Below are 12482 nucleotides of genomic sequence, written 5' to 3'. Positions count from 1 at the left end.
TAGGTGGTTGGGGAGACACATATATGTGCAAGACAACAGTCAGAATGACTGATTGTATCACGGAGCAGCCCAAGGTCAATAGATGTCTTGGCCTGAATTTACTTTTTAATTCCTGCCTCAAAACCAATTCAGGCTCTGTCTGGCGTGTGTGTGTGTGTGTGTGTGTGTGTGTGTGTGTGTGTGTGTGTGTGTATTTCAGAAACATGTACAGACAAATGTGATATTAAACAGACTCCACAGTGTAGAAGTACCTCTTCACACACATGAACATGAATGGATACATGCTCATATCCAGAGTTTCCAAGTATAGAGAGGGGAAACTTCACAGCCTTGTCTTGAGATCCCCCTCAACCCAAGGGACCATCACCTGGCAGGGTAGGTGGGTAAGTGGAGTCCCTGGCATGTTGGATATACTTAGTTTCTGCATGGGTCAGATGTTACTGCTTTCTGGGCCCTCAAATTGCTAGTTTGGCTCACACTGGGCAGCTAGGGAGCCCGCTGCTGCTACAGCTCCCAAAATTATGCTGAGGGATTGGATGGCACTATTGGGGTTAGTTCAGTTGTCAAGATCTCAAGGGAGCTCTGGGGAAGGGGCTACACACACACCTTTAATCTCAGTATTTGGTAAGCAGAAGCAGGGGAATATCCGAGTTTGTAGCCAGTCTGGTTCCAGGACTACACAGAAAAACCATCTTTAAAAAATGAACAAAACTCTCAAGGGCCTGGAGTTTAGTTCAACTGTTACACTGAAACAGATCCTCCAAAGATCCCGGGAGCATCTGTGTAAGCTTATCTCTTAACGGACCTTTGGCATCATCCACTGAGGTTTGGGGTGGAGGTCTCAGGCTGGCCTGGGTGGAGATGTGGGATTTCCTGAAGTAGTACTGACTCCCAGCCAGGACACCTTCCCCTCAGCAAAGCCAGTGAAAACAAAGGGCAAGGGCAGTGATACCCAGCTCCAGCACAGAGGACAGATGAAGGGAACCAGTTTCCAGAGGCTGCTCCTGGCATAGTGCCCTGTGGAACCTGTGGGTAGACAGGCAGTAAGTCCATCAGGGCCTCCTAGACACTACCTATGAACAGGGTTCTGTGGAGCTGCCTCTACTCAACCACCTCAGAAAAGGTGAGAGTGGTTAACCATAGGCTTTATTCCCAACCCTGGCCCTGGATCTCTCACAACACAAGAGTATATTATTGCCTCATCCACAACATGGTAGTTAAGCCCCTGAGAGAGAATGGTCACCTTGGTCACACTGCCTCCTGGATGGGGATAGGAGAGGTAGGATGTGTCCCTGGAGATATACCCACCTCTGGTTCTTGCTCCAGCTTGAGCTCCATAGGTCTTGCTCTAGGCATAGTTAGGATCCAGTCCTGCATGGAAAAGGCTCGCATGGCCACAATCTCCCCACCCCAATACCACAACAGGATGTGAGGAGCACAAGGGGTATTGGCTGATCCACTCCCACCAGGCCCTGTAAAACTCACAGTAGATTTGGCTGAAGGCCACCTGGAAGTTCCTGCAAAGATTTTTTTTTTTAAATCTATTTATTTTATTTTTATGAGTACAGTATAGCAGTCTTCAGACACAGCAGAAGAGGGCATCAGATCCCATTACAGATGGTTGTGAGCCACCATGTGGTTGCTGGGAATTGAACTCCGTGTTGAGAGCCTCTGGAAGAGCAGTCAGTGCTCTTAACCTCTGAGTTAATCTCTTCAGTCCCCCTGCAAAGATTTAATACAGAGACATTTTGGGAGAGACAGCACCACCAGTCATCCTGCAGTGCTCTCCAGGGAACTGATGTCCAACTCCCAACATCATTGTCCCCTCTTGCCTGCAAGGTCTAGGGTATCAGGAAATACAAGTAAGCTGGGGGTTTCAGGTCCAGGTAGAGTTGGTAGAAGCAATGACCTAAGGAGTTTGTTAAAAGAGCCCATGCTGGGCAGTGGTGGCTCACGCCTTTAATCCCAGCGTTTGGGAGGCCGAGGCAGGCGGATTTCTGAGTTCGAGGCCAGCCTGGTCTACAGAGTGAGTCCTAGGACAGCCAGGGCTACACAAAGAAACCCTGTCTCTTTAAAAAAAAAAAAAAAAAAAAAAAAAAAAAAAAACATTAAGAGTGACTGACTTGGAGACCCCCAGCAACCTCAAAGGAGATAACAGGCTCACTCCAGGCTGGATGTTGTTTGTGGCTACAGAACTGGGATCTGGCTGGAGCAGATCTCCACCATCAGCTGCTGGAAGCAGGACACCAGGCATGCCTGAGGAGATGGCAAGGACTTAAATCCTGGATCCTGCCTATCCATGACTCAAGGAGCCTCCTTGCCACCCACTCACCTGCATAATGTTTGAAGTGCTATACAGCAGTCCCACATCCATGATCTTAGCACCACCAGTGCAGAGGCAACAGGGACTTCTAAGGCAATGCACCTTGTCTTGGGGGAAAGGTGCATCAACTTTGTTCACTCCATCATGATGAGGCCCTGCCCCACTCAATGCCTGGGTTTGACAGGAAATCCAATAACCCTGCTTACCTCTCGAATTCCAATGGTAGCATGAGTCCAATGGTAGTATGAAGTCACTGTGCTCCAGAAGAGTGTGTTGTAGCTATGAACCATGACCTTGATTCCAGCCTCCAAGGACAAGAGAGGGAGGTGATCTTGCCTTTTAGCCTTGAGGACCAGGCTGATCTCTGGGGAAACCAAGAGATAATGAAGAGACCTGCCCAACCCCTTTATTGTAATGTCCAGATGCCTGCCAGGGCACTGTGCAGCTCAGACACCCTTAAAGGAATAGTAGTTACGATAGATCTGATGCTGGAACTTCTGGAAGTTCCTGAAACATAAGGCAAAGCTTAAGCACTTGTCACCTTCTACCCTATCACGTATGCCCTGGGAGGCCATGGCCTATCATTCAGGGAGTCATTCATAGCCAGCCTTGAGAAGCTAACTCCTAGCTTTTACCAGTTGGACCCCAGGGAAAAACAACTCTGCTGGTGAGATAGAAGGGAGCAGCCCAACAATTTTGCCCTGTTTACTACTCACCCTGGCAATCCTGTCATAGTGACAGGACAAGATTACCATGACTTTGGTGACTGTCTTCCCAAGCAGTGGGGAGTAAGGCCAAAATGTCTATGTAACAGAAGCAATATCATTCCTGAGCAGTTAGCATACCTGAGGAGTAGGCACAATAGAAACAGCTGCCACCTCTCTATTACAGAGAGGAGACAGGATTAGGTCAGCCACAGCCCATTGTCTGTCCTTGCCAGAAAAGCCTTCTTAGGGACAGCAGCAGACCAGCACTCTTACCTCCTTGAGTCCCAGAACTCATCAGTCTGAAGCCCACTTTGTCCTGGCTGCCCAGATGACTCAAATGCTGCAGATGAATCCCATGGTTCAGCTGAAAGTGGAGTTTATGACTGGGGATTTCAGCAAAGGGGGTGTCCCATTTTTCACTAAAATTGGACTTGTAGAGAGTATTGATGTTTTCCCAGGCAAAAGCATCAAGTACTTCCAGATGTTGGCAAATGAGGTCTGGCCTGTAGGCATGGCCAGTGTTCCTGTGGAGAGCCTTGTGGGTTTCCCTATGCCACAGAGCAGGGATCCAGCACTATGTGGCTTCAGTGTTCCTGTGTGTCCAATGAAAACATGAGTCCATCCCCCCTACCTCAAGCCAAGAGAGAAGCTTTGAATTAGGAGCTGGGCCTCTACACTCTCATCTCCAGCCTGGTCATTTCCAGGGCCACATGCCTTCCTGGCAGGCTAATATCCATTCCTTACCTGGAGTTCTACTTAGTCCTTCATCCTGAGGTGCCTTACAATTGCAGCCCAGCTCAGACTGACCTATAAAGTTCCCCTTCACCTAATAACCCTGGGAGCCTAGTAGTGTCTAGGAGTTTCTTTAGGAGTGACACAGAGATCTGAGAAGTCCTGATTAGGTACAGGGGTTGGGAGAAATAGGATCATGAGGTATCATTTGAGACCACACCAAGGGATATATTCTAGGCTGATATATGTGCTGGGGAGCCCATACGCAAGGCTGACAACTCTCAGATCCTCACTGATGTGGGTTTACATCACATAGAATGACAGATGGGAAGAATTTGCACTCAAGAGTGCAGGGACACTGCCATGATGACTGGGTAGCTCCAACACTACTCTAATAAAAGCACAAGCTGCCAGGAGAGCACCCCCGAGGCACCTAGGACCAGCATCCCCCTGCCCCTGGGCACTCTGTCTTAAACTGGTTTTGATGGGAGCAGACAGGGCAGATGGTGCTGTGGATGGTGCATTTGCACAGAATAAAATAAAGTGCAGATCTTGAGATCCAAGGAGCAGATCTGAATATAGAATTCAGAGTCTCTAGACATGGCAGGAGCCGAAATGCCAGCCCCTGGCATGCATATGAAGTTATACATACCTGTGCATATACATGTGTGTGCTCACACACACTGCAAGGCATGCCCAGTGTATACTTATCTTTCAGTCAACTGTAGCCACAAGCTTTTCTACCCAGCCTCTTTGTTCCCAGAGCAAAGATTCTGAGACTCTCTTATTTGTAGGCCATAAGCTCTGGCTCACTTCCCCGACTAGGTTGTAACTTACATAACCCATTCTAGTCTATGTTTGCCACAAGACTGGTTAGCTTTCCTCAGTTTCATACATCCGATGTCTTCAGAATTTGGGGTAAATCTCCCACTCTGGACTCCTACCCAGAATTCCTATCTCTCTGCCAGATGTCCCACCTTTCAATCCTGCGTCATCTCATTGACCATCAGATTTTGGTTGATAGGTGATGCTTTCTCACAGTGCACAAGAGATTCATTCTCTCTACAGTTAATAAGTATCACAGAATAGAAAATAATAGACTAGAAAAGAAGACAGAATCCTGTTCCACATGAGCTGCATGCTTGTGCTGGCCTCTTTCTTGCTTAGTTCCATGTATTTATGCTGTGGTCATTGTGTATAGTTCACAAGTGGGCATCCTGTAAGGTTCATGGCACCTGGGCACACAATGGTGCCAATCTACCCTAGGGGGTTACCCCACACATTGTATGAAATTTTTTCCATGAAAATAAAAACATTTTTATGGTAGAAGAAATAAGCATTTACCACTTAATAACCTAGCAAACTAAACAATAATGAAGAACATAAAACCCACATATAGAAACCCATTAAAAAAGATGCTGGAAAGATGGCTCAGTGGGTAAGAGCACTGGCTGCTCTTCCAAAGGTCCTGAGTTCAACTCCCAGCAACCATATGGTGGCTCACAACCATCTGTAATGGGATCTGATGCCCTCTTCTGGTGTGTCTGAAAAGAGTGACAGTGTACTCACATACATAAAATAGGTAAATAATTATTTTTTTAAAAAATAAATAGATTTTTTCACATTTCATTCTTTCTTTTTTCTTTTTTATTATTTTATTTATTTATTTTTACTTATTCACTTTATATCCTGCTCACTGGCCCCCTCCTGGTCACTTCCTTCCACAACCCCCTCTCCCCCTCCCCTTCTCCTCTAAGCGGGTAGGTCCCCCCTGGGTATCCCTCCCACACCCTGGCACTTCAAAACTCTGTGAGGCTAGGCACTTCCTCAACCACTGAGGCCAGACAAGGCAGCTTGAAGAACATATACCACGTACAGGCAACAGTTTTTGGGATAGCCCTGTTCCAGTTGTTCAGGACCCACATGAAGGTCAAGCTGCACTTCTACATATGAGCGCAGAGAGGCCTAGGTCCAGCCCGTGTATATTCTTTGGTTGGTGATTCAGACTCTGAGAGGCCCAAGGGTGCAGGTTAGTTGACTCTGTTGGTCTTCCTGTGGAGTTCCTATCCCCTTTAGAGACCATAATCCTTCCTCGTATTCTTCTATAAGAGTCCCCAATCTCCATCCACTGTTTGGCTGTGGGTGTTTGTATCTGTCTGAGTCAGCTGCTGGGTACAGCCTCTCAGAGGACAACATAATCCTGTTTATATGGTTCAAGAGTCTGATGGAGATAGAGGCAGTAGGAGAATAAAGGTCCCCTTGGGATGGCCTGGAATGTTTTTTCAAAAATGTTTTGTTATTATTTATTTACATGTACATGTGTGTATGTGTGTATTATTTATTTACATGTATATGTGCATGTGCCTGAGATTAGGGGCATCCCCTGGAGCTGGACTATACATGCAGTTATAAGCTGCCTGATGTCGGTGTTAGTTGAACCCGAGTCTTCTGCAAGAATGATACGTGTTCTTAACCATGGAGACATATCTCCAGCTCATCATGGAATATGAGTTTTTGAAGCTCAATTCAACATATACTATGCCCCACTAGGGGTGTAGTGATTTAAATATGCTTGGCTAGAGGAGTGGCACTATTTGGGGGTGTGGCCCTGGGTTGGGTGTGGCCTTATTGGGGTGGGCGTGGCCTTGTTAGAATAGGTGTGTCACTTTGAGTGTGAGCTTTAAGACCCTCCTCCTAGCTGCCTAGAAGCCAGTCTTCTAGCTGCCTTAGGAACAAGAGGTGGAACTCTCAACTCTTCCAGCCCCACCTCTGCCTGGATACTGCCATGCTCCTACCTTGATGATAATGAACTGAACCTCTGAACCTGTAAGCCAGCCCCAATTAAATGTCATCCTTATAAGAGTTGCCTTGGTCATGGTGTCTGTTCACAGCAGTGAAACCCTAACTAAGACAGAAGCTGGTATAGGGACTGGGGTATTGCTGTGATAGGCCTGACCATGCCCTTGTTTAGAAGAATGTGGATTTGGAAAGCAGTGGAATGCTTTAAGTGGGGCTTAATGGGCTACCCTAGTAGGAGCATGGGAGACTTTGTTGCTGAAGGTGATTTGAACTGTGGAAGCCTGGTTCTAGAGGTTTCTTTTTTCTTTTTTTTTTTTTTTTTTTTTGTTGTTTTTGTTTGTTTGTTTGTTGTTGTTGTTGGTTTTTCGAGACAGGGTTTCTCTATGTAGCCCTGGTTATCCTGGAACTCACTCTGTAGACCAGGCTGGCCTCAAACTCAGAAATCTGCCTGTCTCTGCCTCCCAAGCACTGGATTAAAGACATGCGCCACCACCACCCGGCAGTTCTAGAGGTTTCAGAGGAGAAAAATTTTAATATGTGGCCAAGAGACTGTTCTTGTGGTATTTTGATGAAGAATGTGGTTGCTTTTGGTCCAAAGAAGAGTCTACCTGATGCTAAGCTAAAGAGATTTATATTAATTGCATTGACAAAGGAAGTCTCAAAAAAAAGCCCAACAGAGACTTTGTTCTCTGGTTAAGTCTCATGAAGAGCATTTTGAACAAGTGTACCAAGTTTAGAAAGGAAAAATATAAAATGTATGGTTTGAGTAATAAAGGGAATGAAATGGAGGTGAATCCTGTGTTCAAAGAGATAAAGTGATTAAGGGAGTGGCGGTCTCAGGGTGAGACCTCACCCAGCTAAACTTAACTGTTTGTGTTTGCAGTTGAACAAGGAATAGTTTGGACTTTCAATCTGGAATGATTACAATCCAGAAATGGAGGGCACACTTGTGATCCAGATTTTGAGGCTGGAAGACAGGGGGATTTTGATTCAGATTTTGAGGAACGGTGGTCATGAAAAGCTGAGGCCCAGGCCTGGTGGTACATACGATTAATCCCAGGGGTCAAAGCCAAGCAGATCTCTGAGTTCAAGGCTAGCTTGGGGTAGAGCAAGTTCTAGGTAAAGAAAAGCTTAAATCCAGGCATGGTAGTACACGCTTTTAATCCCAGCATTAAGGAGACAGCTGTGCAGATCTCTGAGTTCAAGGTTAGTCTACAGAGGTGCAGCTGGAAGCGCTGAGAGTCGGCCTCTTGTTCCTAAGGTAGCTAGTAGGAGGGTCTTAAAGCTTACGCACAAAGTGACACACCTAGTCCAACAAGACCACACCCACTCCGAGGCCACACCCACTCCAACAAGACCACACCTTCAAACAGTGCCACTCCCTTGGCCAAGCATATTCAAACCACTACATGGGGAGACAGGCTAGTTACCACCTCAGTACAGCAGATCTAAAAAATGACCTGCCCTGATTATCAAGAAGGAATCCCCATTCAACCCCAGGAGCCAGCACAGAAAGCAGAGGTAATGCACTCCTTAGTACTTTGAAGATGGGCTCTTGTTCAGGTGCCTCCATTCTTCCCCTAAAAGTGTGGTAGACAGCTGAGATGGTGACAGCTCCAGCAGGTCATAAAGCAAGAGGTGGGCTGAGGCTAGAAGCCTTCTCTTTATAACAGGCCATTGGGATAGGCCAGGTGACAGGGGAGGGACCCAGAGTCACACTTGCTCTGGGCATAGAAGAGGAATTCTTGGGGAGGCAGAGATGTAAGGTTCTCTGTCAGTTGAATCTTTTTTACCCTGAGCCTGGCAGAAGAGACTTAGGCTCCTTATCCTAGTTTTGGTGGTAGGGTAGCAGGTTCTGGATGGGAAAGTACAGAGAGAATCTCTTGTGTACTGTATGGAAGCATCACTTGTTAATTAGAAGCTGATGGCCTTCTAGCAAAAGGCAGAAAATAAGTGGGAATTCTGATAGAGAGATAGGAACTCTGGGAGTTAGTGAGAGGCAAGAAGATTTCAACTTGGAAGAGACGGACATATGAAATAGGAAAGAGGTAACCAGCCATGTGGCAGACATAGACTCTAAATGGGTTATATAAGTTATGAGCTGTTCAGAGAATGAGCCAAAGCTTATTATTCACAACTATCAGAAGCATTATTCTGGGAACAAAAAGACTGGGTAGAAATGCTTGTGGCTATAGGAAAGAGATCTGATTTGGGCCAGGACCTGAGAGCTCCTGGAGCTCAGAGTTGGGCTCCCACCAGGCTAGAGGGACCTCTGCTTGCCACCAGCACTGACCACAGGCGTTTGTGGTTGAGTGACTCTGACTGGAACCCACCACTCCCAGAACACAGGTATTCCTTGAGACTAGTTACTGGGATGGAAACTATTTGTAGGAACAACCTTGGGCCTAGGTGTAAAGATGGTACCAGGTGTCCTGAGTGGGTGGAGATTCGCCTTCTCCAGTGCCTTAGCCATATTATCCACTGGGACATGCTAAAACACGCATGAAAGCCATACATACACTAAGACCTCACTTCACACTCAAGAGACCAAACCACATAGTAAGTGTGTGAAACTAAAGGAAGGCTAGCCAGATGCCACAACCCCAGGACCTTTAACTATTCCTGTCTCTTCTGAGGAACCTTACATGTCTCAGAATGACCCACTGGTCTTACCATGCTCCTCAGCCTGGTTTGTGGGTTGAGCACATGTACTGAGAATTCTGGTTTCTTTAAAACCACAGAAATGTCCTTTTTGTTTTAATCTAAGATGCTGGATATGGGTGGGGCTGTTTTACATTGTCCACAGCAGCTGACTATGACTTTGCCAGCTGCAGATAGTTTCTGTGAGTGTATGATATTTGAAATTCTGGGGACTCTTGAAAGGGTATATAAATGCTAGAGCCCCAAGAGGGGCTGCTGCTGCTGCTTCTGCTGCTTCTGCTGCTTCTGCTGCTGCTGCTGCTGCTTCTGCTGCTGCTGATGCTTCTGCTGCTTCTGCTGCTTCTGCGGCTGTCTGGCTGTCTGGCTGTCTGGTTGTTGTGGTTTGTCAAGTGGTCATTCATAAAGAGATGAGAAATAGAAATTAGATATCCTGATGGTGAAGACTGAACTTGCTCCAAGGAAGTCGATGCTGCTGGTCAGTCCAATGATATCAGCACCCTCTTTCCTCTCTAGCCTTCTTCCTCTCCTACCTTGTGCTGGGGGGTTGGAAGGGTGGAGGAGAGGCAGAGAAGGGTGGTAGAAAAAGGGACCCATAAATTAGCCAAAAGTCCAGCTACAAGCACAAGCCTTACCGTCCCTCACCTAGGACAGATTCTGCTTTCCTGACTAGTCAATTTTAAGGACCTGGGTTAGACTGAAGGAGGGAGTATCCATTGACATTGCATCCAGCTTAATTTTGATTGACAAAAGGGATGAAGTGATCAGCCTCTTGGTTCTGGAAGCAGGCAGAAGCCATTATGACTTCCCAGGAGAGTGAAGTCATGCTGAGAAAGAGTAGCTCAGGACTTAGCCAGTCAGTTGGAAATCATAGCTTATCACTGACCAGCTTTGTCTGAGCTCTCTGAGCCCATTTTCTTAAGTGTAAAATGTGACTAAGGCACTCTTTAAGCCTGAGGTTCAAAAGTGGCACTAGTTAATATGGCTGGTGAGGGACTCCCAGACTCAGCACAGAGCCTGCGATGTCTTTCACATCCAAGCACTGTTCCTTTGGAGGATGAGAATGGACTTGTTGACATCCAGCAGCAGAAGAGGAAGAGCCTGGCCTAAGTTGTATGCATTAGAGCAACTCAAAACTCCCAGTACTGCTGGGGCGGGAACGAGAGAGGGGGGGTGAGGGAGAGGGAGAGGGAGAGGGAGAGGGAGAGGGAGAGGGAGAGGGAGAGGGAGAGGGAGAGTGAGAGAGAGAGAGAGAGAGAGAGAGAGAGAGAGAGAGAGAGAGAGAGAGAGAGAGGAAGGAGAGAGGAAGGAGAGAAGAGGAAAGAGAAAAGGATGAAGGGACACTGGCTGGCCCCTAATTCAGCCCTCCTCACTTCCTGGGAAACCCTGAAGGGACAACTAAGGTGCAGGGAAGGGACAATGAGGGTCAGCTTCATGTCTTACACTTGATTTGGGCCCCAGTGTGTCTCCTCCTTCCTGGCCTTTCTCACACCTGCTTCCCCAGGTGCCCTGGTTCTGTGAAGAGGAGGCAGGCTATAGTAGCATAAGGCTGTCCCAGTTATTGATCCATGAGAGTCCCCATGATCATTATTCACTACAAGTTGAAAGATATGGAAAGGGGCTGGAGAGATGATTTGGTATTAAGAGCACTGGCTACTCTTTCATAGGACCCAGCACCTACATAGTGTCTTACAACCATTTGTAATCCAGCTCCAGGGTGCCCTTTTCTAGCCTCCATGGACACAGGGCATACATGTGGTACACAGACATTAAAATATATGCATGTTTCAGGTAAAATACACATATACAATTTTTTTAAAATGTGGTGAATGGGAGGGGGAGGGAGGACGAATAGATGGTTCTGGACCTCTGCCCTCTCAGAAAGGACACTGGAGCACTTACTTCCACCCCAGGCCTTAGAAGTATCTAGCCACAAGAATAATCAGGAACCAGGAATAGGCAGTGTCCACCAAAGATAGAGCTGCCTTGGTACTACAGATACCTGGACTTTCATAGGACTCCAGGCTCAGTTCTTCCCCTGGGGTTCTTCATAACTGGGTGTGACTCAGAGGGCACCCTGCGAAAGACTTATGCAACTCATGTGAAACATGTGATTCCTAGAAGGGGAGATTGAGGCACCCTTTCTGGGCTCAAGGCTAGCTGATTTGAGGTTCCTGAACCTAAACTGAGGGATCTTTTTGGTGTTTCTGCAGAGAGACCAGGCATTGACAGTACTGGCAAGACCAAGATCTTGGGCCACCATAGAACAGGTGCCTTATACACTGACATGGGACACATCTGCTAGTCTGATGTACGATATGCTGGAGGTCAGGGAGATATGTAAGGATGTTCTTCTGGGTCACCTCCAGCTCTTTGGGGCTCTCCCTCAAGCTCTGGCCAGACTGTCTCTACTGGTGAGATGGGACCAAAGCCTTGTGGTCTACCTTGTAAGAGTTTTTTTTTTTTTTTTTTTTTTTTTTTAAATAATTTAATTTTAAATTTATTAGTCAGGCATGGCAGAGCACAGCTTTAATCCCAGGACAATGAAAAACAGAGCCAAGGAAGGAGAATCCCTGAGAAGCCAGCTATCTTGGTCTACACTGTGCATTCCAGTTCAGCATGTGTGTGTGTGTGTGTGTGTGTGTGTGTGTGTGTGTGTATGTATATGTATATATATGTATAAATTAAATTAGTAACTTTTATTTGCCTGTAGTAATTGTTGTCTTGACTCAAAACTTCTCACCACACTAACTGATTCAAGCTTGTTTCTCCTTCTTGGCTTCTCCTGAATTGCTCTGCTTGGCCCCAAACTAACTCTAGGAATCTTTTAAAATCTTCAAATCTTTCTGTTTTATCATGTTTTCTGCCACTCAATTAGACATCACTTTTAAATATGGGAGTCTCCTTCCACAAACTAACTTTACCTTCATTGTTTGGGGTTAAAGGTGAGTACTAAGGTCGTGTCTGTATGCCAGCAAGAGGAATTAAAGGGTGCATGCTAAGGGCTGAGCCACACCCTAACTAGAAATAAATTCAAATATCCTGTAACACTGTCTCAAAAGAAAAAAATACATATATTAGGGTTCAGTGGTTAAAAGTGCTTGCTGCTCTTCCAGAGTACCCAGTTTTATTCCCATAGCACCACTTAATGTAACTTACAACCATCTGTAATTTTAGCTCCAAGGGTGTGATTCTTCTGGCTTCTGTGGGTATCTACACTTATGTGCACATACCTACATGAGAACACACACAACTAAAAAATT

General features: G+C 46.3%; 1 protein-coding gene across 1 annotated transcript in view; it reads right to left on the bottom strand.

The window, feature by feature from the left end:
• Positions 1 to 890: 890 nt before the first annotated feature.
• Scnn1d (sodium channel epithelial 1 subunit delta) overlaps positions 891 to 12482 on the bottom strand; it is a 16784-nt gene continuing 5192 nt past the window's right edge. Inside the window, 9 exon segments of the mRNA XM_076933531.1 lie at positions 891 to 1348; positions 2124 to 2211; positions 2213 to 2256; positions 2333 to 2548; positions 2551 to 2749; positions 3063 to 3201; positions 3304 to 3533; positions 4056 to 4105; positions 4107 to 4148. Of these exon segments, the coding sequence (XP_076789646.1) occupies positions 1115 to 1348; positions 2124 to 2211; positions 2213 to 2256; positions 2333 to 2548; positions 2551 to 2749; positions 3063 to 3201; positions 3304 to 3533; positions 4056 to 4105; positions 4107 to 4148 (1242 nt within the window). The 3' untranslated portion in view covers positions 891 to 1114.

The sequence above is a fragment of the Arvicanthis niloticus genome, chromosome 5 (assembly GCF_011762505.2).
Source record: "Arvicanthis niloticus isolate mArvNil1 chromosome 5, mArvNil1.pat.X, whole genome shotgun sequence".
In the NCBI taxonomy this organism is placed as follows: domain Eukaryota; kingdom Metazoa; phylum Chordata; class Mammalia; order Rodentia; family Muridae; genus Arvicanthis; species Arvicanthis niloticus.
Note: the sequence above shows the minus strand (reverse complement) of the source record. Positions and strands in the feature narration are given on the sequence as shown.